General features: G+C 40.0%; 1 protein-coding gene across 2 annotated transcripts; it reads left to right on the forward strand.

Annotated features, from left to right (window-relative positions):
• The first annotated feature begins 247 nt into the window (after nt 1-247).
• atp2a2b (ATPase sarcoplasmic/endoplasmic reticulum Ca2+ transporting 2b) lies at nt 248-27,195 on the forward strand. 2 transcript variants are annotated; one of them, XM_079486850.1, is made up of 21 exons: nt 310-516; nt 617-824; nt 1,426-1,443; nt 1,537-1,619; nt 5,342-5,446; nt 8,226-8,364; nt 15,535-15,615; nt 16,270-16,355; nt 16,874-17,338; nt 18,958-19,046; nt 19,735-19,837; nt 20,035-20,166; nt 20,279-20,398; nt 20,501-20,719; nt 20,809-21,144; nt 21,250-21,470; nt 21,980-22,182; nt 22,742-22,827; nt 22,917-23,050; nt 23,694-23,811; nt 23,964-27,195. In XM_079486850.1, the coding sequence occupies exons 2-21, from the start codon at nt 707-709 to the stop codon at nt 24,231-24,233; spliced, it is 3,126 nt and encodes a 1,041-aa protein (XP_079342976.1). In that variant the 5' UTR covers nt 310-516; nt 617-706; the 3' UTR covers nt 24,234-27,195. The 2 variants fall into 2 exon arrangements, with proteins under 2 accessions (XP_079342975.1, XP_079342976.1); XM_079486849.1 differs by having other exon boundaries at nt 248-824.
• Nucleotides 27,196-27,485: the final 290 nt, after the last annotated feature.

Genomic DNA, 27,485 nt, shown 5'->3' on the forward strand with positions numbered 1-27,485 from the left:
TTTTAATTATCAACAAAAATAATTATTTACAAACATTCGTGTATATAATGAAATACAACATATATATAACGAAAAACATTAGGGGGCTGCTGTTAATTTACATTAAGATATTAAAGCATTAACAAATTTTCAATGTTTTAATTGATTTATGCATAACAGGCACTCGTTTCTTTTCTTGCTCGCTTGTTCCTCTGGAATGACGTCGACCAAAGCTTCTCGAAAAGGAAGGTCAGCTGATCAACACTGAAGTGACGAAGAAAATTCAGCGAAAGAAACGGAACTTCCGGAGTCCGGGCAGCCAATGAGCGTATTCCACATGCGGCCAGCGAGAGCGGTGCACGCGGATCAGGAGAGCGGCGGAGTGGAGACACGCGATTGGTGCTGATGGTGCAAGAGCTGCGAACACCGGCAGTATACCGGGAACCAACAGAAGATTGTTAGGACTAGAGACTGTTTGTGACTAGAATAAGAGCGTAATAAGGACCAAAAAAAAAACTTAGAAAGCGAGTTAATAATGTGGGTTGGATATGTTTTGTTGAATTAGTCAGTTTTTCCTTTTAATCGCGATCAACGATTACCGTTATATTTAAAGTAATTTACATACATTTTGATCAAGTTTTTCGAGGGACTTAGGAAAAAAGGCTCGAAGAAGCCCGATTGGGGAGGTTGAGAGTCCGATCGTCACCACGGTGTTCGTCCGTCCACGATGGAGAACGCGCACACGAAAACGGTTGAGGAAGTTTACAGTCATTTCACCGTAAACGAGAGCACCGGACTCGGTCTGGAGCAAGTGAAGCGACAGAAGGAGAAATGGGGAACGAACGGTAAGCTAACTGTCGGCTAATGCTAACCAAGCAGACATGGGCTTGGCAGTGCACGTTTCTAGAAGGCAAAGAGCGATTTCACAATGCTGATCGAGTGGCGGAGCATTGTTAGGCCCGTAAAAGACCGAACGCGCACGAGCACATGCGGCGGAATCGTTTCATCAGCCGGCTTGTGTCCGAAACGAACTCGCGTGACGTCAATGGTTCTATAACGCCAGTCATTGAACACATGAAGACGTTCGTGTGCTGTTAAAGCGGACAACCGGCTTCCAGTTGCTTCTGCATATAAGTGTTTTATTTTTCTGCGAGGGTCTTGGTGACCAGTTGTTTTGGTTATTTTCACTCTTGTGAAATAGAACTATGGTTGAATTATTGTAAAAGGGCAGTAACCGTTTTTTGTCTGTTTAAGTGGTGAGAGTCGTGCATATTTGGTTTTATTACGGTTACAGTAGTTAAAACCATGGTTAATATTTGCAAGGTCAAAGAGTTTTCAGATAATAAGGTCAAAACGTATTCAGATAATTTACAGTACTGGAACTTTTAGTATCTAATGTCCTTTCTCTTTTTCTCTCCATGTTGCGAATCTTCGGGTGTCTCACAGAATTACCTGCGGAAGAAGGTAAACCTTTTGGTTTTCTTTTAACAAGCCTCTTTTTGTGCACATCACACTCTGGTCACTTATTTTTATGTATACATTTATCTTTGTTTTTAGGAAAGTCTTTGTGGGAGTTGGTGGTGGAGCAATTTGAAGATCTTCTAGTGAGGATTCTTCTCCTGGCTGCTTGCATTTCTTTTGTAAGTATCAGTTCTCATTCACATACAGTGTCCAATGGGTGTCCATCCGTATGCTGTTGTTCCTTTTTATTCTCATAAAGCATGTCAATCGCCAACTGGTTTTCTAAACATTAAAAACGGTTTTATCTGATTTTCAAAGTCATGTCATGTCCATTAACCACCAAGCAGTTATAGTATTTTCCATTATGGCCTTTTTCAATCTGCAGTAAGGTGCACAGAACGGACGCTGACGAAAGCGAAAGATGGGGTAGGGGTATGTTTGTTTTTGTGATTTGAACATCAACAACGGCGTAATCTAAGATTAACTAAGAGAAATTGGCAGTATGGAATAGCCTTCAATTTTCTGAAAGATATCTGACCATTCCATAAAAGCTCTTTTGTTAATTTTGATCATTTTGAACAAAATGCTGATGATGTGATGTACAGTGGTTAATGCTGTCTGATGTCTTCAGCACATATCTGTTCTGGGACCCGTTTCAAAAAGGAGGTTCAAGCAACACTGAGTTAAAATATGAACTCTGAGTTGATTTACTCAGATAATCGCTACTCTGAGTTTTCTGTTTCAGAACAGCTGGTTTCAATCAGTTCAATCCACTCTGAGTAAGTTTACTCTAGGTTACGGGCGTTCACCTCGGCTTTAAAAAGCCATCATCAATTGAGCGAAGATAACACGATTCACCATGGCAACGCCACGTGATAAAAAGCGCTCCGTTTATTTCTCGCCAGTCGAATTGGAGGAACTATATACGTATATATATATATGTATATATAAACATATATACCTACGATTTTTGTCATGTAGGTGCAATTCTTCTGCAATAAAAAGAACATGGCAGCAGCTGAAAATGAAATATATAAACATCATTCAGTCCGGTGAGTTTAAATGCTCTTGCTAGTAGGATGCCTGACTGGGAAATGTTTGATATATTTAATAAACAGGCCTTGAAAGTTTTGAATATATGAGAACCGAGCACTGTGGCTATAGAAGACAAAAAACTGGCCACGCTTGCACCTGCTCCAGCTATGTGTAACGGAGGCCAGCTAGTGAAGAGCTGTGCAGTGTGTAAGCCTCACTCCCTGACCAACAGAGAAGCTCTAGCGACAGACGCAATAGGGACTGTGGCCTTTAGGCTCGTCGTTAGAGCGCTCGTCTCTCATTCGGGCCGATGTCGGTTCGAAGCTCCTGCAGAACGGGTCGAGCGGGACTTTTTAAATGTGCACCCAATCACAATGGGAAATCCTAAAGGGTATTTGAATTATTATCTTACTTCCAGAGGTGGCAGCAAGACCACATTTATTTGATCAGCCTAATTCAGAAAGACGTTCACCATTCACATGTAATCCTATGAAACTCCTCTTTGATGGATCTCACAGGAAACTTAACACAAATGTATAAAAAGTGCTTGAGAGCGATTCACACTTTTCTTACTGCTCTGCATACAGTTGCCTTGCTAAAGTGTTGTGCATCCCCGGTGTTATAAAGAAAGCTTCCGTTAGCAAAGAAACGTAAAGCCATACAGAGAATCTGCTCAGATGTAAGAGCGTGGCCACCACGAGTGAGTTTTGTGATGTAAGGATGAAGCACATTGTGGATATATTTAATGGACTGTAAAGACAAATTGTATCGCTCAAATAAAGAATCCTCCGGATATGATATAACATCCAAACGGGGCTTCACCATATATTCTCTCCCGACGTAAATTTAACTCTCTCTGAATAAACGGACATGCCATTTTAATGTCTGTGTTACGAATTTGTGCGTGATTAAGGAAAACGAATGAAAAAAACAAACGGCGAAGGCAATTTCAACACCGCTCGCGCTTCTAAAAGGGGCGGAGATTGTAACAAACCTCGGGTTAGTGGAATAAAACCTGCTCCTGACCAGGTTAGGTTCACAGAGTAGGTTACTATGGTTACTCACTCTAAGTATAAGATACCTTGATTTCTGAAACGGCCTTGAGTTACCCCGCGGTCGCGGGTTTGATATACCTTGTGTTCTGAAACTGAAAACCCAGAGTATCCCGTTTTCTGGGGTTAACTTACTGAGTTTGCACTTACCCTGCTTTCTGAAACGGGTCCCTGGATCATGTTTCGCTGCTGGAATCAAAGGTGTGAGATGGGGAGGGATTAGACAGATCTCAACTGGAAAACAGTGTAAAGTACCTGGACCTGGAGGTTAAATTACTGTTAAACTGACTTGGTTGTCAACTTCCTGTATTTATACGCATGGGTTTACTGAAATCACTATTTGTTGTATCAACATTGAGGAATATTACTACAGAGTGCTTGTTTACATGACAAACATATGACAGGAAATGTAGTGGCCTACTCCACAAGTTGTGTATTTCGCATCATCACCAGCTGGTTAGTCAGCATTGTGACGTTGCACAAACAGTCTGTTATTTGGCCTTTTCCAAAATATGTTTTCAATTTAGTAACTTGTAGGGGTTCCATGATGTAGAATGGCGCTTATGTATATTGGAATAAATTATTTGTTGATCACCTTCACTATCCCTTCATAGAGACGTTAAATCGCTCTTCCACTTAACTGTTCCCATGGGGTGAAGGTGCTATTTAGTCAGCACAGTGCATCCCATCCGGACCGGCAGCCAAAGCAAGTCTAATTTACAATCACATCTCTTTTCACAAGATCCATCAGTTGAATGATTTTGAGTGGCGTCTTGCATAATGGATTAAAGCTCAAGAAATTGTGCTTGCGCACTTTAGCACTCTTATTGGTCAATTTCATTGCATTTACATTTTTTAAATGAAGCTTTGAAAATAAATAGATAAATGAAATAACATTAATATGTAAAAAGGTCAAAATGCTGGTAGTTATATTTTTATAAAGTTGCAAAGTATGTTTATTTTTTATTTTTAAATATTTTCTTATTGTAGAAAAGTTCAGTACATCTGTTAATAAATTTCAGAAGTGTTCTTTTGTTAAAGTGGACAGATGACTATTTCAATCCTCCTTTTAGACGCATGTTATCAGTCTAATTGACAGAACACCTTTTTTTATTGAGAGAAATAATCGCAAAATCAACACAGGTTATGGTTTAAACCATTGAGATGTCCCAGAATAACCTTAAAAAAAGAATGTTATTGAACCAAAAATACTGCACCGAGACATTTGCTTGCATTAAAGTATGCAGGTAGATGTTCAGGTACACAAACTCTTTTAATGCAGTGTTTCCGTCTTTTGTTGCGATTAATTCGTTGTCAATAAGACGTCTTGTGTGGCCCCGGTACACACAAGCCCAAAATTGAGATGGATGAAAGCTGGTCTATTTTAATTAGATGATATTACATAAATCACTCGGCGCAGCAGCGTTCCATCCACTCTTTCTGGACAGTGTCAGCATGCCTGTAAACTCGCATAGCCGGCTCATTGAATGCTATTTCTTGGCATGCATTAAATAAAGTCATGCTTGTGCAGCTGCTGACAACAGACAGTCTGTTTTGACACCCGGAGCTCAGCCACAGCTCCTGCCAAGCCTCACATTTCAGAAGTACATTCTCAGGGTGCAGAAAAATATGACGCACTAAATTGTACAAGTGGTGTCTTCCCTGGAAGATTATTTGGGGTCAATCATTTACGATATCTCCTTATATGGCAACTTCCTGAACCGCAGGAATACATTGAAAACATGATTGAAAGTTGTTTTAAAGAGAAAGTCAACTGTTTGTAACCAACTATGTATTTCTGTTGTGTTTTGTAGGTACTGGCTTGGTTTGAAGAGGGAGAGGAAACCATCACAGCATTCGTGGAGCCTTTTGTAATATTGCTAATTCTCATAGCCAACGCTATTGTAGGTGTTTGGCAGGTAGGTTTTGGAACTTTGTTTTATTTCTATGTGTGCTGTATACAAATGCAACTGCTTTCTAAAAGTTAGCAAAATGACCTTGATGTTGACGAAAAAATGTGTGGAGATAGTCTCGCTGACTGGTAAATGTGTTTGCTGTATCGCTCGGCACCCAATGTACAATGTACTTGAGCAAATAGCCATATGTTGACCATATTACTTGTTTTACATCTGTGCCGGTGCAGTTAAACCTGAAGAACACGATTATTTAAGTTTATGATTAAACAATTCAAATGCAGGATGATAAGTGACAGGAGTGAGATGTTTTTTCAGAACAGAGCAGCATGTCTTATTGTCTCAATGCTGTTTTTATGTATAAAAAAATACAAATGACTATTGCACCTGAATATATTATTCAGGATAGTGTTATCAAGAAAAAGTTATAAAATATGCTAGTTTACAATCTTTACATATAAACATGTTGTATCCAACATCACACATCATCACATATGTTTCCTATTTATCTTAAATGTACAAGGGTTACTTAATAGAAAGACACGGCTTAAGACATGACTATGTTAAGAATTATATAGAACCACATTGTATTGGTTCTCCTAGATGTGTCTTGACCTTCGGACTACTGAAGTTTAGGTGTCCTTGTTGAGCTTTCCTTTTAGATGCTTGGATATTGTGAGAATATAAGTTTTCTTTAAGTGTAGTTAGCCTTATGAAAATGAAAGTGGCTGTTTTTTTTCCGTGTCCTTTTCTAAAGATAGTCCTGCTCTCCCAGTGGAATTAAGTTAAGAGCCAAGACCCTATTTTCTCCAGCACCTCGCAGCGGCCTTGTAGCCCATGTCCCAGATTTTTCACTATCATTTTATTTTGGTCACCATTCATTACCCGGTCTGTCTGGCTTAAAGTTCTCCTTAAAGTGATAGTTCACCCGAAATGAAAATTCTGTCATTTACTTGGCATCATCTCACTGGTAATCAAACAACATTGGACTGAACTATCCCCTTAAAGGAGACTGCAATAGCTGTTTTTGATGCTGTGGATGTCAGAATGAAAATTAAAGCTGTCAACCCGTAGACATTTCAGGGCAGCTTCTTCTTCACTTGTGGTATATAGGTGCCCGCAAAGAATTCCAGTTGAAATTCTGGTTTACATCGCTCTCGGTTGGTGCTATCTGTGAAGCAAGGCTATTTATCTTTTGGTCGACTAGACCAGTTTCCATTTAAAAGGAGATTTAATAGCAGTTGGTCCAGGGCAAATCTTCATCAGAGAGCGCTGGCTCATTTACCTGCTCTGGTGCTGTGAATGAAGATTTACAGAGACATTTAATGTCCACACCAAACTGTTTTTCTCAGTATCCAGGACATTGCAGAACAGCAATGTAACGGAGTGTTGCCTTTTGCCTGTATTCTATTATATTATTTGTATTGTCCAAGATAAGTGATTGTTTTGTACGGTGACGGATATAATTTAGTCTGTAAATTTTGGTTTGCTTGCTTACCTAATAGTTAATGTTGTTGGTATTTGTAATCTGAAGCTACATTTTGACTGACCACAGTCCACATGGGAAGAGTTCCACACAACATTTTTTGCAATGATTGAGTTTCTAAAATGAAATGCCTATTTCGCCACAGTTGAGACTGTGATGGTTTTGAGCTGAGCCATTGAGAGAGCAAGTCGGGTCAACTCCATTGAATCCAATGAAACCGTTTTTTCATAGCAATAGCGGTTCATGGAGGCTCTCAATAATTCCCGGAAGTTACTAGTAATGCATGGAGCTGCGGCTAAAAAGCTCAAGATGTAAGTTAAGGCATAAGGAATGAAATAAAGCATTTAATGAAAAAACGTAACTTCCTGTAACTATCTGAAGGCTCCATTAATCACGTGACACGCAAAAATTCTCTCTCGTGCTCAATGGCTCTGGTTTTGAGGAAGCACACGTTGGTTTGTAAATAATGTCTTGAGTGAAAAGTGTTCTTATGCAGTTAAGACTGTACTTTTTCAGTTCTGCTCGGAAGAACTGAAATGAGAATCGGAAGACACGAGAAGCTATATTATCACTTTTTTATAACACCGTTGTAACCGTCTTTGGAGCGTGAATTGTGTTTGTGATCTATAGAGTGCCTAACTAGAACATTGTAGGTCTCTTTTTGTAACTTTTTTTTGTTGAGAAGCACAGTTCATTAATTTGGCAGGCTGTATTTATAGCATGAGTATTTATAGTTTATTTCCTTAAATGTCTAAATAACGTCAACCCACTCCCTATTTGATTTTTCTGGGGTTTCACCCTCGGGTGAGCCAGTGTTGTTCATTTGACAAGGAGACTTGGCGGTCCCATCATGCAAAACAAACCACAGGAAGTCTGCTGCCAAATGCATTGCCAAGCAAGCTGCTGCTGTTAGTTAGCAGGTCCCTAAAGATTAATCTTGTGGAAAGCAAAAGGTCATGATAAACACAGTTTAACTTTAGAATAAGAACTCAGAGGTCATGTCAAAAGGAGTTTCTCCTTCAGTCATATCCGATGGTACATGGTTAGCACGAATTACGGTGCAGTGGGTATGGAAGGTGTGAACGCAGAAGGCGTTTTATGAATTATTCACATCTGCCACCCATTGGATTAGTTTAATGGGAAGACTATTGTCCATTTTTTTAAAGAACCTTTTCAGGTCTATAAAAGTCTTGAAAATGTATCTTTGTGAGCACTTGTGTATGGATGAGTGAGTTATATTTAAAATTATATTTGAAATTGTTTGCGGTCATTCTCATTTGCTTTGTTTTGTCCTCGCAGGAGAGAAATGCAGAAAATGCCATCGAGGCCCTCAAGGAGTACGAGCCAGAGATGGGCAAGGTGTATCGCCAAGACAGGAAAACGGTGCAGAGGATCAAAGCCAGGGATATCGTACCCGGGGACATTGTGGAAGTTGCCGGTAAGATGTACTTCTGGTGTAGAATTCTGTATATTTAAGGAAATGCGATACAGCATTGTCCCAATAGCAGCTTGAACTAATTGGCAGCAGGTGCAAAGCGGTCAGTCTCATCACCCAGATGCTACCATGCGAGCAGGTCGGTTTCCCAGTGGTTTAGGCTTACTGTCACACTCTCTCTGAACCTGTCTGTGGTTGCCTCGGGTGAGATTTTGTTTCATTGGTACCGCAGTAAACAAAGTAGAGCTCTGCTGGTACTTTACAAGAATACACGCTAGTTAATAAAAGTCTGTGCAATTCATCTTACAATTTTTACTTAATGGTGCAAGTAGGGATGTTCATTTTAACCGTTAACTGAATATAAAAATATTAACAGATTCATACTTTCAGTTAAATGCTATGTCTAAATTTCTTTTAATGAAATGCTGATAAATTTTTTAAAAATACGTTGTTAAATAGCTAGTAAATCATAGGCCTACATTGTTTTAAGTTTGCTGTAAGGTGAAATGACACGTGCAACCAGGCCTCCGAAAGGTTATTTAGACAGATTGAAATCTGATCAAGAAAACAACTCGTCGAAACTGGACAAGTGTAATGCATCTGGATGTTGAGACCACATTTATACTCCGTTTTCTCCTACAAACGGAGTGCGTCACTCGCAAGTTAGTATTGATCAAGCTCACGTTCATTTTCTTAAATGTAGGCACGTGACAATCGCGCTTACAGCACGCTAAGGCTGCGCAATTAATCAAAATCGCGTTAGAAAATCGCAAAAGGCTACGATGTGAAATAAGCAGTGCCAGCGACTCTTCCCAATCGCTTCTGCTTTCATTACTGGAGAAATTAAATGATACATTCTACATACATACAAACAAATATTACAAATGATACATATATATATATATTTCCACACATTAACAAATACTGTCATATTCTTTGGTATTCACTATAGTGAAGTGTATAGTATCTAGGGATTTTACTAATGTTTTAATTGTAGTCACTTTTATTTTATTGTATTGTTGTGAAGACCGTTGAGTTTCATTGTTTCACAAGCTTTTCTGATATCTAACATTCAAGTGTTCGTGAAGTGAACTCTGAATCTGTGGAGATTAATCTCATGCGTTCAGTCTTCCTAATGAGACAAAGAAAAAACTGCAAGATCGTGACTACGAGTGCTACATTCCTAATAATTCAGCCTTTGCCAATTACGTTTCATGCATGGATTCTAAGATTTTGTCTGTTTTCCCTTACCTTTTCATTTGGTTTACATTTACAATACACTAGCATGTAGACAACAGCCATTGACTTCGGTTCATTGTCCTTTGCACGTGAACTCATCTCCACAAAGATTAACAGGGTCGCCCCTTGCTCTATATTTTGCCACGTTTCTCTTCACTCACTGCAACATATCACTGTGACACTTCCTTATTGCTTTACACGGTCAGTTACACATTGCGGGGTGGTTAAGTCAGCGGTCCAGGTCTACCTGAACACTATGTCAAAGTCCCATTTAGCCTGTTGAACTGCAGCGTTTCAACAAGTTTTGAAGTGTTACCTCAGCCATGAATAAACCAAAACAATACGTCCTAAGTACCCCTTCCACAGGTTCCCAGTGCTGTGCGGTCTTGTTTATGCCTTTGTGTGCAGTTTGCGTGTGTACTGTGTATTTCTTCTAAACCCGACTAGGCGTGTACTTTATAACCTTAGTGTGAGTTATGGGAGGAGTTAGACAGCTGCTTAGTCATGGTGAGGTGGAAATTTGAAGAAACTTCTAGAGTCGATGTGCTTGCCGCTTTGACTAACACCCTGCAGTAATGCAACCAGGTGTATCTGTTCCATAAGTAAAGGGTATGGATGTTTAAAATGAAATGCCCCACATGCAGTGTCTCCAAACAGAGGAAGTAGCATCCGATGACACATTGAGTGGTTTAGATTATGGGATGTGAAGGAAGAAAAAGGAGGGTGGGGAAGAAAAACAAACACTTTTGTCCCCACAGGGCTTGAATCAATTTTCTCCCCTTTGTTAGGAGGCTTAGTGACTCGCTCCCAGTTCGGATTGGCCGCCGTCGTCCTGCGTCACTCAGTGTTGTTCTGCCGGCTGCAGTCTGAGATAGTGAGAAAAAGAACCGCATACCCTTTATCCTTGAGAAGTAGAGGGAGGTCATAGAAGGTTTGAATTCTATTTATGAGAGGGAGAGCTAAAGCTGGGTGAATTCAAGTTAACTCTATGTGTCCCAGATGGATGTTAGAGGAGAAGAGAGTGAAGCAGAAAGACTGTGTTGATGAGAGGGAAGAAAAACAGAGGAGGAGGGGACTGCGGGGAGAAAGGAGTCTCGTGAGGGGAATGTCAAGCGTCAACCCGAGCAGCAGTACAGTGACACCAGAGCCCACAGCTTCTGAGCTCTCATGGTTGTCAACATTCACATGTGTCCTCTAGCTTGTGCTTAGAGGTCGAAGACCTGCTCTTGCAGATGTGGCAGGTCTTTCCTCCCCGATGATGTCTGCATGATGTATTTTTCATCAAAACTCATAGGAGTTTAGAATTTGACGCACCACATTACGCAAATAAGCAGCGTTGTTGCAACTGAACAAATCTTTTAAATGGATAGTTCGTTCAAAAATGATATTCTGTCATCTTCTTGCATATTTTTTATTCTGTGTTGAAACCATAGGATGAGTAAAAAATGAAATTGTCATTTTCAGGTCAACTAGCCACACCATTTGCATAGCAATGTCCTGGCAACCATTTACAACATGGTAGCATCATAGCAGCAAGTATTAATGGATACATTACATGAACTAAAACAAAATGGTCAAGCTAATACCTTCTCTGTATCTTGTCATACTCACTGTTACTTAAAGGAGAACCACATTTTTACTAGAAGTATTTTTTCATAGAAGCCTGTTAATAAAACTACCCGGCGTAAAATGTTGCATCTTTTAGCTTCCAACTCTGCATTTTATGTTTAGATTAGGGTAATTGACTTTGTATATTAAGCCACATTAGGCGTTTCTATAACCCCACTGTCCTTCATACATGCAAACATCTTCTATGTGGTTGGGCTCTGGGAGCGTCTCTGTTCAACTGCAGGGCAGCAGCAGCAATTGACTGTTAATCAGTGCATGTCTCTTCTTTCACATTGTCTTGAAAGCTTTTTACAATGTGGAGTTCTGACGTTAATGTCAAACTAAGTGGAAGTGAAAGTTTGTCTGCTTTCTTTGAAGAACATTTTCGTCATCAGGACGTATGTGATGCGTACAACAGCGCACGCGTGAGAAAAGTGCACTAGTCCACGAGGGGTCAATGCACACACAGAAAGTGTGCCGTTGTTAAAATAGAACGATACAAAACAAACACGCTGAAACCAATAAAAGTGAGCTAAGAAGCATATTGTTCTCCATATGGTTTGATTGTTGTTCTTGTTGTCTTGCTGTTTGCTCTGATTGTTTGCAATGGCGAGTTACCTCCTCTATCACTAATTTGCAGTGGGTCTGTGAATGACGCGACTCAGCGCTGGTCTGGTAGAGCACACATACTAATTTGTACTGCGCATGTGTCGGAATTGGACGTCCGCACTTAATCTGTGATGAGTATACCCAAGAAGCTGTGCGGATGCGTTTGTGTGTGAGACGGACACGGGAAATCAAGTATACCTGGGACTTGAGTAAATGATAACAGCATTTTCCTTTATCGTACGAACTGTTCTTTTAAATGTGAGCCATTGTAGAGCTGATGTTGGCAGGTTCAAGTCCAGGCTAGTCATTTTAATGCACCATTGAATTAAAAGACCCATTAATAAATTGACTTTAATTGGTGGTTTTGTTAGTACTGAAAGGCCTTTAAAAATATCCATGTTTTTACAAATTTACATATTTTAAATACAGGCCACCACCAAACCGTTCACACTGAGGTGGAATTGGTGCCTGGTTAATAAAAAAAAATTATAGATACTGTAACCCCTGTCTCGAGCAAAACCTGACATTAAGGGACCTCAGTGTAGAAAAATGTTAGCCAGGGAGACTAGTGTGCGAGAGGATGCTGGGGACAGGGACAAGCAGAGACAAGTCACTGATCACCCAGGGGAATACAGTAAGACTCCGTGCTGATACAACCCATTAGGGGTGTGACTTTAAAAAGTGGAAATGGAAAGTTTTAGAAACATGAGCCAACTGCCTTTGCCACATGCAAACCGCTGCAGTGAATGTCACTCACGTAGATGAGAAAGCAAGCAGTGTACACTGACTTTTGCATGTGGTGACTTTCTGTGAACATCCGGTCCACAAATAAATGCTTTTCAATTTACTAACAAATATAGAGTTTCTTTTATGCCCTGACTCACAGTAGTTACCATTTAAACAACTAAAACAAGTATGCCCTCAGACAAGTCAGGTATACAGATTATTTGAGCTTGTGGTGGTGAGGTCACTGAATTTTACTTGAGAAATATACACAGTCTAATCCATCACCCTGTTTCAGCAAAGGGAGCGAATGTAAGGCACAGACGGATGTGAAGTTAAGAGCTGGGCAGTTTCAATGAGATAAATAATCGGTCAACCAGATGGCTGCGCTCTCTTCTCTTGTGTTTAACGGGGGAGGTGTTCTGCTCTTTGTCCTTCCTTGCAGTCCTCGACAGCAGATCTGTCCCATAGGCAACAGTGGGAACAGACTCGGAGAACAAGTTGTCTTGTCTGCAGGACATGTAGCACATCCGGCCCCCCGTGTTTACGCGTTTAGGTCACCACGGCGCTCGGGGCCTTTCGCTGTTGGTTCCCTCAAGTGACGCTCTCAGGGGAGGTGCGGCGTAATGAGATGGCTAGAGGCGAGAGTGCAAATCGGCCAAGGACGATCAAGGACAGAGCAATACATAATCAGTCTAAGAATACTAATGATTCCTGTGAAAAGATCGAACAAAAGATCCCTTTTTGTGATCGTTCACCCAAAAATGAATTTACTCACCATCTTGTCATTTTAAATGGTTTTTATTTTTGGGTGTGTCATCAGGCTTGAGAGTTGTGCTTATGTAACTTTGCTCTTTTTAAACAATCAAAAGTCATCAAGGAAACAATAAAGAATCTTGATAGGCTTCGGAAGACATTTTGAGCGTTCCTATAATTAAAATGGCTTGTTATCCTAATAATGCTGGTTTAATGACAAAGAGTAATTATGTTAAAATGTGTACATGAAATGGTTCTAAAATGATTTCTTGATCTTTTCTTAAAGGTGCTTCTGTCCTTGTCTAACCAAAAGTAGGTTACCCTGTTACATGACCGTCTTCTAACTTAAGCTTTATATTGAGCTCATGTTCTACATTTAAGTTTGGTTTGGGGGGCATTATAAATGTGTATTTCAGGGATGTTGAAACCATATTTTTGGGATGTTGGCTATCCAGAGCATCTCCAACAAACGGGGTTTATATTAGGTGTTAGAATGACTGTAGCTCATATCAAAATAGCTTCTCCATTTTAGGTCATATATCGGTTGTGGGACTACCACCCATCATGCTGCCCCCCCCCATTAAAAAGGGCCTGTCAATGCACCCACATGCTGGTCGAGACTTGGTCCAGAAAAGGCAATGCATCCAGAGTTGTATCTTCAGGTTATTTGAAGTATTTTCCTAGAACATCCTGTGAGAAGAATCTTGATAAAGTTTGGACGTCATCGCAAATGACTAATAAATGCCAAGGGTCTAAGCCGTTGAATGTATCCATCTCCTTGTTCATTAAAAGATTTGTTTGGGAAAGATTAAAGTTATTTACAATAGCTTTTTTTGTAGCAATTACTAACCCCCTCTCTGTTTGTGGAAAGAATGAAGCACCAGCTATTTTTATCCATGTCCAAGCCGAACTTGCACATTTTATAGCTTATGATGCTGTTCATTAACCCCTGCAGTGTTCAGGGCAGAAAGCATATGATGTTTAAGATGTAAAAATACTGGATGTCTGATGGTAGGTGATTGGTGACTGACTGTGCACAAAATCCTCAGTTTGGTACGTATAACGGTTTTGTGGTCACGGTTTTCGGTTTGATTCGATATACATAATTAATGCTTTTTCTCTTTTAACACTCCAGAAATACCATACATCAGCACAAAAATAGCCTTATAATCCACCATTTACAGTATTTAAAAAATAAGTTATTCTTAAGGAACTAGAAGTTGATCTTTTCTTACTCCACAGATATAAATATTAGACTGTAGAAACACTCTTTGTTTATTTTCATATTTCATTGTAATCGTGGCAGATGTAATCCATTTAGTTTAAGTGGTAGCGGAAAAGGAGGGGGGATGTTTGAGGACAATATTGAACAAGACAAGTGAATTGAACGGTAGCGATTTATTTTTTATGAACCCTTCCATCTCTACCTGATGGTAGTTCCATGTGTGATCCAGTAGATTCTGAGATGTCTTAAATAACTACAGCTTTTTTTCTGGTTCGTGCGGCTTTAAGAGCAAATGTGACACGATAGATCTTTGAAAGTGCTGAAATTTAAACTAAAAAACATTTGGTGAGTCGATTTTGTTCAGTTGCCAATGCACCTGCTGTGGAGCTGTTACCGTTTAAGCTTGACTGGTGGCTAATGGTTTCATGTCGGCACTGTTCTATTAGAACATGAATTTGAAAGCGTAATGACACCTTCGCTGTCACAAGGAGGTATCTGTAGGAAACGAAGGATATAGGCTGACAAGTACCGCCGTCAAAGCATTGTGGAACTCAGTATCCTTTAGTTGTCAAAATGAAATGTTCTCGCCGCGTTTTTATTGGTGCTCGATAAATGAGCAAATCCAATGTGTTATGCATATGAAGGGATTGCTCTTTATAGAACATACAATTTTATAAAAATTTGTTATATGCCCATTTATGAGGAATACATACCGTTATGGATGTGACAATTTATTTATCCGACTGTGGAAAACATGCTGTAAAAGGTTTAAGAAATACTTCACATAGCTATTTAAAGCCATCAAATATTGACATATGAGCTATCAGTATGATGAAAACCTTTGGTAAAAACTTGTCATCTTAAGGTTAACACTTACATGGAATTGCTAAATGTGCTTATAAATTCAGACATACATGGCAACATTGTTCTGGTTGGCCTCATTCATGTTTCATATTATCGCTTGCCGAGTGCTGAATTATCTCCACCTAACAGCATGGTTTCTTTCCTTTCAGTGGGTGACAAAGTTCCTGCTGACATTCGCTTGACTTCAATCAAGTCGACGACCCTGAGGGTGGACCAGTCTATTCTAACCGGTGAGAGCAATACCGTTGTTACCCAGAGGATATCTTTCTTTAAAGGTGCAGTCACACCAGGCATTGAAATTCCTGCACAGTTCCATTTGCGTAGCCTGCATTTTGTTTTAACACTCAGATTTATTTTAAAATTCAGATTCATACAAAATATATTTTTTTGTCGTAGGGCTGTAGATTTGGCAGCACCAGCGCAGTGACGCTTTTAAATACACTGCAGCAGTGGGTCACCTTATAAAACCAGTTTAGTGGTTGATTTGTGGTGAAAAAACAGAAAAGGTTTGGAGAAGGCTCTGTGCAGCTTAATTTAAATAGAGGTCGGCTGTATTCAGTCTCTGCAGTCCTGTTAGGGGAAGAGACACAAAGGAAGCGCTCTTGTAGGGGTCAGGTCTTGCTTCACTGCCTTAATTGGTAACGGACCGCACAACTTTTTGGTCTTTTCAGTGCTGTCATCTGCTATTTTTTGTCGAGAAATGTTCCATTCCGAACAAAACTAAAGCACAACTGCCCATCAAGCACTTAAGCTTGGTGACCTGCCTTATGAACAGCAAACCTGATCATCATTTATTTCATTATAATGGGTGGCCAGGTGCAACCGTACTGTCTGGTTTGTGAGGATTTTTATTGTCAGCATCTCATTACGTGCCCTTTTTGCAGGAGAATCAGTGTCAGTGATCAAGCATACAGACCCAGTCCCTGACCCTCGTGCTGTGAACCAGGACAAAAAGAACATGCTCTTCTCTGTAAGTCAGTCTTGACCTCACATGGCCACTGTTGACATCATATTAAAGGGATACTCTATCCAAAAATGAATATTTTATCATGAATTACTCGCCTTACAGTTCTAAACCTGTATACCTTTCTTTGTTCTGTTGAACACGAAGAACGATATTTGGAAGAATGTTAGCAACTGAGAGTTCTGGGGCACCGTTGACTACCATAGGAATAATAATTGTATTTTTTTGTGTTCTGTTGAACATAAAATATAGTTTCTGTGCCATCTTTGACTACCATCTAAATTGTCTCTACAATGGTAGTCAATTATGCCCTAGAACTGTCAGCTGCTAACATTCTTCCAAATATCTTCCTTTCCATTTAACCAAACAAAAAAGTTTATACATGTTTGGAACAACGAGAGGGTGAGTAATTCATGACTAGTTCCCCGCTTGCTTGTTATCAGGTAAATGACCTAATGAGTAAAATAATAACATGATAATCTTATTTGTTGCCTTAAATCTTACCCACAATTTTGTATTTGCAGGGTACCAACATCGCTGCTGGCAAGGCTGTCGGCGTAGTGATTGCCACTGGCGTGAACACTGAGATCGGCAAAATCCGCGACGAGATGGTATCCACAGAGCAGGAACGCACGCCGCTGCAGCAGAAACTGGACGAGTTCGGCCAGCAGCTCTCCAAGGTCATCTCGCTCATCTGCATCGCCGTGTGGATCATCAACATCGGACACTTCAACGACCCCGTTCATGGCGGCTCGTGGATACGCGGGGCCGTGTACTATTTCAAGATCGCCGTCGCACTCGCTGTGGCCGCCATCCCAGAAGGCCTGCCTGCCGTCATTACCACGTGCCTGGCTCTGGGTACCCGTCGAATGGCCAAGAAGAATGCCATCGTGCGATCTCTGCCCTCTGTGGAGACCCTGGGCTGCACTTCTGTCATCTGCTCTGATAAGACCGGAACATTAACCACCAATCAGATGTCTGTCTGCAGGGTAAGAATTTTGGGAATGGTATTTAGGAAATGGATTCCTCCAAAAGGGAAAGTTGTTTTTCAGAATGTATTTGTTTTGCATGGAAAAAAGTCATAGATGAGATGATGAGTGAGTGAATCGCGACTGTAATTTCATTTTAGAGGAGCTAATCCTTTAATTCTACTAAACTGCTTCATCAAAGGGGAAATAATAACTTTCAACCCTTGGTTTTTACAAATTACGTGTAGCCCATAATTTCCATCTTGCCAACAGTGAGTCTGTTATTGTTTAGAAATCTGTGGGCTGGGCCGCAGCCAAGCACCGCGAGCGATATTGCTGCAATAAATATTGTCAGAAAATGCTCATTAAAAAAACAAGAGACCAATTCAGTAGCGTATTTTTTATGTGACTTATATTGGTTTTATACTAAGTTGTGGGAAAACTATTTAACTGTGGCTTTGATATCAGCACAATTATTCAGTTATTACACAGATGCATATTGACCAGTGTCAGACTGCCCCAGGTTGTTGTGAGATGCTTTATATCATGTTTTTATTTGATCCATTTCAAAGCAAAACATGCTTTCTCTCATCATCTTCCAGTGACTCTCGCTCTGATCAGTATGCGGTTGTCAGTTACTTGCAGTAGCGTTGCATAACCGACCTTGTGTGAGATCCAGCTCTGATCTATAGCAGTGCTCTTACTGTAGGCTGTACATTTTGTACAATCCAAATGTGAGATTGTGAACTTGAAGATTAATTAATTTATTCATTCATTCAATAATATAAGACTTGATTTATTCTGAGGATGAAGGAAAACCTAAATTTCTTTTGTTCAGTTTGCTCCGACTGCGAAAAATACAACTATCCTATATGGCAGCGTATCTAAACTTAGCCATGTTTCATAAAGGAATGCATTTCAATTAGTGGAGCTTAACAAGGTGAGCATTTATATTACTGCTCAAACTCTAGATCAGATTAGATGCATTTTGTTTGTAAAACAAGTTTATAGTTACATCCTGGGCACAGTGTCGTCCTTGCGTTGTGACAGTGAGATTTGCATGGGAAAGCACTAGTGCAATTACGAAATGTAATATTCTGGTTTCCTTTTTCCGTTACACTTATTTTCCACTCTCTGAAAACATGTTTGATGTTCGACTGAAATCTAGGAGTGCTGTAGGCGAAGGAGTGGCAGGGCTTTAGCTATTAACGTATTCTGCGCAGTGCCAGGTTCCTTAAAGTATATACCTGTCTCTCTGTCTCTGTATTTCTGCTGTGGTACACCGCGCCAGAGCGCTTCAACATGTTCTACTGTACCATCCCACTCATTCTCATTGATTTCATTCTGTTCTGTTCCTGCCACATGCGGGGGATGTCATAATGTTTAGTGGTTAAAAAATTCCCAAATGGCAGTTTGGGCTTTTTGGTGGATTCTTAAAGCCTGTCTGACCTCAAGTTCACCCATAAGTGCATGTTGTGTGGGGAGTTGTTTACTACATATGTTCTGCTATGCAGGTCAGGTGCAGTTGTGATGTTTTTATGAACAGTTGGTTTGTTATATTCTGCATTGGAGTGTTCTGCCACCTGCTGGTGGAAACCTGTGTATTAATATAATTTTGGTCATGTGTTTTGTTTTTTCAGATTTGTATTGTAGATCAAGCCGCTGGAAACAGCTGCTCTTTGAAAGAGTTCACCATTACTGGATCTACATATGCCCCTGATGGACAAGTGTAAGGTTTTTTTTGTATTGAAAAACTTAGGTTTTATGATTTTTAAGACATTTTCTTAGGGTTTAGCTCTCTTGTTTTTTTTTAGGAATTTTTATATGAGTGTAGTTTTATTTTTCAGTGTTATTCGTGACTTGTCATTTTTGATACAGAAGGTTCTTTTAAACCTTCATAACACAAAATTGATAATTCTGTCATCATTTACTCTTCCCCAAGTTGCTAAAAACCTGTATACAATTCTTTGTTCTGATTAATACGAAGAATTTTGTTAAAATGTTAGCAACGGACATTTCTGGTTATTTTTTTGTTCTGTCGGACACAATGAGATATTTTGAAGAATTCAGGAAAGCATATAGTTCTAGGGCACCTTTGACTACTGTTTTTCCTATTATGGTAGTCAATGATGTTTCAGAAATGTCAGCTGCTCACATTTTTTCCAAATATCTTTGGGTGTTCAACAGAACGAATACATTTATACAGGTTTGGAACAACTTGAGGTTTATTTTGGGTGGAGTATCCCTTTAAGTGTGGTCCGTTCTTTAACCAAAGAACCAGTACCATTGAAAATTGTTAATTTTAAATTACATTTTAAAGGAGTTTAAAATTGTATGATTCTATTGAAATCGTAACTAATGATGTACTGAAATTTGAGTTGTGACTTTTGTTAATTATTTTTATTAATTGGTTCCAGGTTTCATGAGGGTAAACCAGTGAAATGCTCACAGTATGATGCTCTGGTTGAAATTGCTTCCATCTGTGCTTTGTGCAATGACTCCTCTCTGGATTACAATGAGGTGTGTGATGTCAGATACAACTAGCTACATACAACACTTACAACTGTTGATTTAAAAAAGAATGGATTTCATTAATACACCTACTGGTTATGTAATTAATAGCATTAAAAACCAGATAGATAGCCCTAGTTTAAAGTTGTGCAGCATATTCCTGACACAGTTTCAAGGTTTTAAGCAATGACTCTTGTGTATTTCAGGTGAAAGGTGTGTACGAGAAAGTGGGAGAAGCCACAGAGACCGCCCTCACATGTCTGGTGGAGAAAATGAACGTGTTTGACACAGATCTGAAGGGTCTTTCCAAGATTGAGCGAGCGAACGGATGCAATTCGGTAGGTCGCATTTACGTCTGCTGGTAAAAAAATATTGTTAATTTAACACCTCTGTGTTAAAGTGATGTAATGGCTCTCATTTTTAAGGAATGTTTTGGTCTCGCTCTCTCAGGTCATCAAGCAGCTGATGAAGAAAGAATTCACTCTGGAGTTTTCCAGAGACAGGAAGTCCATGTCTGTATACTGCACTCCTAACAAAGCTCGTTCCTCAATGGGCAAGATGTTTATTAAGGTGACAGTATACCCTGTTAAATCATGCTCGACAAAAGTAAATGTTTTGTGATTGAACACCTCGTTTTGTGGTTTATTAAACTTTTGCTATTTTTGGGTTCAGGGTGCTCCGGAGGGAGTGATTGACAGATGCACGCACATTCGAGTGGGTGGGGACAAAGTTCCCTTGACAGCAGGTATTAAAGAGAAGATCCTGTCTGTGATCCGTGAGTATGGCACAGGACGTGACACACTACGTTGTCTGGCTCTGGCAACACGAGACAATCCCCCGAGTAAAGAAACCTTTGTGTTGGAGGACTCGAATCGATTCATTGAGTATGAGGTGCGAGCTTGATTCAAAGTGCACATCAGCGTTGATGTAAAATAATGTAGGTAAAATACATTTTTACAAGCTCTGTTTTTTGTTTTTAGACGGATCTGACTTTCGTGGGATGTGTGGGCATGCTGGACCCCCCAAGAGCCGAGGTGGCCGCTTCCATCAAACTGTGTCGCCGGGCGGGCATCAGAGTGATCATGATCACCGGTGACAACAAGGGCACGGCCGTCGCCATCTGCAGACGCATAGGCATCTTTGGTGAGGAAGACGACGTATCACGCATGGCATACACCGGCCGAGAGTTCGACGACCTGTCTCCCGCTGCCCAGCGTGAGGCGGTGCTCACCGCCCGTTGCTTCGCCCGAGTCGAACCCTCCCACAAATCCAAGATAGTGGAGTTCCTACAGTCGTATGATGAGATCACTGCCATGGTAAGCTTTTTGTCCACTGAAGTCACAATAGATCAGTTCCCCTTGTTTTAAATACACGAATACATTTTACACAATCTTAAAGTTGCTGTCTTGTTTGTCTAACAGACTGGAGATGGTGTGAATGATGCACCTGCTCTGAAGAAGGCTGAAATCGGCATCGCTATGGGATCGGGCACAGCGGTTGCCAAGACTGCCTCTGAGATGGTGCTTGCAGATGATAACTTTTCTACCATTGTGGCCGCTGTGGAGGAAGGTCGAGCCATTTACAACAACATGAAACAGTTCATCCGCTATCTCATCTCTTCAAATGTCGGCGAGGTGGTCTGGTAAGGATTCTTAAATTGTCTTTTTTCTCATTGGCACGTACATGTTGAACATTTTTAATTTGGAACATTTTTAATATAGCGATGTGGTTGGAGGGGATTGGTGACATCATCTGAAAGTCATTTTAGCCAATAATAGAATTAAGAATAAATATTTAGACTATAAACATTATAAAGCCACACAAGGAATTTTTCTAAATGAGACAAACAATGCATGTTGAAAAAGTAAATGCCATCAATTCTGAGTTCATGTTGACTTTAAAAATGAATCAATATAAAGTGAAATCATGATTCATCCCGTCTGCCAGCACAGAGCTAGTCGATTTCTTTTTAATTTTGTATTTGGCACAATTTAGTGCCCGTTCTAGAAGCGATACTGTTAAAATGACAGTACATTGAAGTTTATGTCTTACCAACAGCCAACGTATATCAGTGCCAAAGTCTTTTTGACACACTTCCAGTTGTAATCTAATCGTGTATCTGCCTTTGTGTGTGTGCTCTTTCTCTGGCAGTATTTTCTTAACAGCAGCTCTGGGGTTCCCCGAGGCTCTGATCCCAGTTCAGCTTCTGTGGGTTAATCTGGTGACTGATGGTCTGCCTGCTACCGCACTGGGCTTCAACCCAACCGACCTGGACATCATGAGCAAAACCCCCCGCAATGCCAGAGAGCCCCTCATCTCCGGGTGGCTGTTCTTCAGATACCTTGCGATTGGCTGTGAGTTCACCTTTAGCTGTGCTTGTTTTGTAATAACACCCTGCAGTGTTTGTCTGCAAGAAATGTTTCTAATTGATGCTAACACTTTCAGCCTGATCTGAGTTATGTTTGTTCGTAATGGATTGGCCAGACTTCTGAATTTAGGAATTGGCTTCATTTCAGTCAGGAATTTGAATGGGATTGACCGCACCTGACAAAATATGAAATGCAGATGACAAATTCTCAAAATAAATCACTTCTTATAAAATAAATCATCAGTAATGTTGTTTGACTTGGTTTTTAAATATGATATGAATTTTTATTATTAATTGTGTGTGTGTGTGTGTGTGTGTGCATACATACATACACACAATTCATATATTATATACATTTCTCTTTTTAATTCTTTGTTAATTTTAATTCAAAAGTGTTAGTTTTCTTTTTTAGTAGATTTTTTGCCACCTCAATTCTCATTCAAACCAAATTCATGAATGAAGCTGTAATGTATGAAGACACTCAATTTATCCTCAGTTAAGCCCCTGAAGGTGGGATTTGACATTTATTCTGCACTTGCCTACAGGTTATGTTGGGGCTGGTACTGTAGGTGCTGCTTCATGGTGGTTCATCGCTGCTGAAGACGGGCCCAGGGTCACATTCTACCAGCTGGTTAGTGACACCCCTTCCTTTACATATTTTCTAATTTTAAACACACATCCAATCTAATATCTTAATCCCCTGCTGTTGTTTTTCTCCAGAGCCACTTCCTCCAGTGTGCGCCAGACAACCCTGAGTTCGAGGGCCTGAAGTGTGAAGTCTTTGAGTCTCCCTATCCAATGACAATGGCTCTGTCTGTACTGGTCACCATTGAGATGTGCAACGCCCTCAACAGGTCAGTCTCAGAAGTGCATTAAAATAAAGCCACATTTTGTCTTTAAAGAACAGTTCACCCAAAAATAAATTCTGTCATCATTTACACCCTTGAGTTTCAAATCTGTATAAATGTCTTTGTTCTGATGAACACAGAGAAGGATATTTGGAAGAATACTTGTAACCAGACAGTTCTTGGCCACCACTGACTACCATTGTAGGGAAATGCTTTATACATTTCTTTGTTCTGTTGAACACAAAAGAAGAAATTCTGAAATATGGAGAAAAGCAAGAACTTTTGACTACCATTGGAATGGTTTCTACTATGGTAGTCAATGGTGGCCAAGAACTGTTTGGTCTAAATATATTTCTCTATATCTTTGGGAGTTTTGTTTCACTGTGGGTGTTGTGATAGACATGAGCTGAGCACAGAGACATTTCTCTTAGTTTTCCATCCTCTCTTTCCACACTGACAGCGAATCTGTTGTCATTGTGCTGATGCTGACATAATCACTATAGCAACTGCATATTGACTACACTGTCCAAATAAACAAATCAGATCACTTGCTAAATGACAGTGGAGACAATCTGTCCTCTTTGATAACCAAATCAGATTGTTTTGCAGTGTGAACTAACTCAATGTTTGCTCCTTACTGTTTTCATAGCGTTTCCGAGAACCAGTCCCTGCTTCGTATGCCCCCCTGGGAAAACGTGTGGCTGCTGGGAGCAATATGTCTGTCCATGTCCCTCCACTTCCTCATCCTTTACGTAGAGCCCCTGCCGGTAAGTCATGTAGTCATATGCATTGGATCGATTACAGTACATTGGTTTGTTTTCATCATTTTAATCCATTTTAGAATTTTTAACATGATTGAATATATAAATGTAAATGTACTTCCGTTATAGTGACCCTTACACTTTGGTTTTCTCAACAGGTGATCTTTCAGATCACCCCGCTGAACTTGACCCAGTGGCTTATGGTGCTGAAGATCTCCCTGCCAGTCATCTTGCTGGATGAGGTGCTCAAGTTCGCTGCCAGAAATTACCTGGAGCCCCTCAAAGACCTGGACAAGCCCACGAGCAAGACCTGCTCACTCAGCACCTGCACAGAGGGCATCTCCTGGCCCTTCGTGGCTCTCTCACTCCCTCTGGTGCTGTGGCTCTACAGCACCGACACTAACTTGGCCGAGATGTTCTGGTCTTGACTGAAATGAGCCCAAAGCGCACACTATGTGTGTACACGTGCGTCCGTATGCGAGGTTGTGCGTTTAAAGTGTGCCTCTGCAGCAGTGAATGTGTACAAGATGAAATTAACACAAGCGTAACAGTAACATAGAAATAGCCATTTTTAACAGTTTTTGGTGAGGAATAACCAGATCACCCAGATCTGAAGTCTTCAAGTATTAGTGACCGTTAATGTTCCTAGATCATTTGGGGCATTCCCACAGGTTTCTTTTTTTGTCACGTTTTGTTTTAAACTAATCATTTTGTCCCAATTATGATATCTCATTTCAAACCAGTATGAATAATGGTCAATCCGCTTTGTGCCCCGCCGTATCATGCGTTCATTGTGTACGAACACTATATTTTATGCAATTCTTTGTGTTTTTGTTTCTGCTTCCATTCTTTGTAACATGAAGTTGGGTAGAGTAGAAAGAGGGCGAGAGAAAGAGAGAATAGGACAGAAGAACTGTTTACTAATGTTTACCTTATGTCTTCGGCGTCAATGTCATTCAGAGCCAACGGACAAGCATGGTGTTGCAAAGCAGCATGGGAAAGAGAGTGTGGGACTTAAAAGCTGCATGTTGTGTGCTTGCATGTCTTATGTGTGGGTTTACATTCATGATTTGTTTCCTATACGTCATTTAATTTGATTTTCACTATTAGCCTACCCCACACTTCGATTAGTTTAGCCAGTTTTTCTGCACTAGGCAGAGTACAGCTACCTCAGGACTGTCAGACTAGACTCTCTATGGTTGCTTTCTCCCACTTATCTTTACACGCGGCTTGTACACATTAGACATTGACTGCATGAGGTGAGCCTCTATTTGGCTTGTCATAGCAAACAAAGCTCATTCCATTGGCCCTAACTAATGTTTTAAGTTTTTTTCATTGTATTTTATAATTGAATGACTTGCATTAACTTAATTTGGGATTTTTCTTTTTGAGATGGGTTGGGTTTGGATTAATGATGTAAATGTTACCGTTCTGGGTGGGGGGGTTGAATTAAGGACCAAGTCGGAGGAGTAGAAAATTTAACAAGCAAAGGTGTAGGTGTTGCATTCAAAAAGTGAATTTTACGATGCAAAACCAAAATGTTTCACACAACCTTTTTTTCTACTTTTAAGAAAATACACTCATATGAACTATTGAATTAAAATGTCTAAAAATGTATTTTTTTGCAAGCTCTTATTTCTGTTCTGTTCTGTTTGTGAGATGCAACACATCACATTTTAATGGCAAATATACTTGAAAAATAAAGTTTAATGTACAGAGTTTAGCGGAGCAGAAGCTTGACAGCTGGGAGCAGCTTCCTTGTGAAGCTGCCTCATTCTGCCTCCACCAGAGCCATTGAGAGAGAGAGAGAGAGAGAGAGTCACAGTAACGGAAGTTATAAAATTTCCACGTATCGTGATTCATGATGCCTTCAGATAGTTCCAGGAAGTTTTCTCTTTCAATGCTTTAATTCTCTCATTTTTTATTAATTTAATGACTTGCATCTTTAAATGGGCAAAAAATTTGTCAAATCGGTCTGTTGAGCCGCAGCTCCATGCGTTACTAGTAACTTCCCGGAACTATTGAGAGCCTCCGTGAACCGCCATTGCTGTGAAAAAACTGTTCCAATGGAGTTGACGTAACTCTCCCTCAATGGTTCTGGCCCCACCAGCCAGTCTGGTGTAGAGGCCTGTATATTTGAACACAGCACATATACCAAACAGTACAACGTTTTTTATTAAACCGAGCTTTTCATTAAGATGTACATGGCATTATATTAATCGCTTGCTTGCTGTAATGGATGCATGTCTCTGACTTTGCCCTCACTGTGGTTTTATGTAACAGCCATGCACTTTTACTTTAAATGCCTTCGTGGGCCTCTATTTAAGAATCCCTAACTTGATCGTAACACATTCCCCCACTTGGCCCTTTCCACCAATAAATATCCTGATGCCTTGCTCTTCTGATATTTGCTTTATTGGACCAACCCTGCTATAAGAGGCTACATTTATCTCAAGTGATAATATTGGCTAGAGAATACATTCCACTTGGTATATTTCACTGCAATGTTTTATTTTTAATTTGTGTTATAAACATTTGGTTGTCAGATAATGTTTTAGTCCTCCTATAGTGACTTGAAAATATCAGTTGTTTCCTTAACCCCACATCAGATCAATACTGTTACTGAAAGGCAGTGAAGTTAGTTTTCCTCATTAGTTTTTATCACATTGGTCCGTACACTGTGGTCTGATTTGCTCAGGAACTAAATTCGGATGTTGCTGTTTCAAAAGATGCTAATCAAAACTCATGCTATTAATAATATAAAACATTTTTTCATAATTAAACCATACTGACAATTCATTTAATTTGTGTCATTAAATGCTCAATATTTATTGTATAGTGCACTTTAGAGCTTTAATTTTCTCATAAATTATTTTATACATATTAAGTTATGTCGGTCTTTAGCAGTTCAGATCGGTTTCCCTGCCCTCTGCTTGTGTTGGGAAACCTCACTGTGTTGTGCATGATTGCTTTGAGTTTTAGAACCTGCATGTCGAGTGTGTAGAGAACATAGCCACCATTGCACTGACAGTTCACATTTAGGGACTTTCAAGAAAAATGTTGGGATAAGAGTAGACTCTTGATAAAGCCTTTGGAATAAATAATAGACACGTGGGAATAAGTGTGTATGATTGAACTGTACCATCAGTCGTCTACCCTGCAAGAGGATATGTCTAACATTGCCTAATGCTGATGCGAGCAGAGTTTGCTGCATTGTTTCTGTGTAAATTGTCATTGTTTTATATACATGTACTAGTATAATGCATGCCTTCAGTTGTAATCAGACAAATCATTTGATCTATATTTCTATAACAACTTGCTGTGTACATTGCTGCTAAATGGTATATGAATACACATCATTTTACAAATAAAACTCGCCAGTTTAATTTTACCAAAGACCACGATCATTCTGTGTCTGTTATGAACGTGTTTGTCAACCCATTTTCTGATTAATTTAAGTGGTCTGTGTAGTATAAATCTTTAGCGGTTTTAGTCTACGATGCCCCGTCCCATCGGCTATTGGGCAGCAAGCTACAAGTGCAAAATGACGTTTTTAAAATAAAGTGCACATTGATGAATGTTTTTGCTGTAAATGTCAGTAAATAAACGTCTTTAATGCTGTAACATCTCCGACTGAACACTTGAAGGCGACACAGACGAAGCGTGACGCGAGGACACGG

The sequence above is a fragment of the Barbatula barbatula genome (genome assembly GCF_947034865.1).
Source record: "Barbatula barbatula genome assembly, chromosome: 22".
Classification (NCBI taxonomy): Eukaryota; Metazoa; Chordata; class Actinopteri; order Cypriniformes; family Nemacheilidae; genus Barbatula; species Barbatula barbatula.

Excerpts from the sequence above, each read along its gene's own strand:
- atp2a2b (XM_079486849.1), top strand. The coding sequence starts at position 707 with ATGGAGAACGCGCACACGAAAACGGTTGAGGAAGTTTACAGTCATTTC. Across the intron at positions 5,447-8,225 it reads CTATTGTAGGTGTTTGGCAG|GAGAGAAATGCAGAAAATGC; the intron begins GTAGGTTTTGGA and ends TTGTCCTCGCAG. Across the intron at positions 20,167-20,278 it reads GAGCGAACGGATGCAATTCG|GTCATCAAGCAGCTGATGAA; the intron begins GTAGGTCGCATT and ends TCGCTCTCTCAG.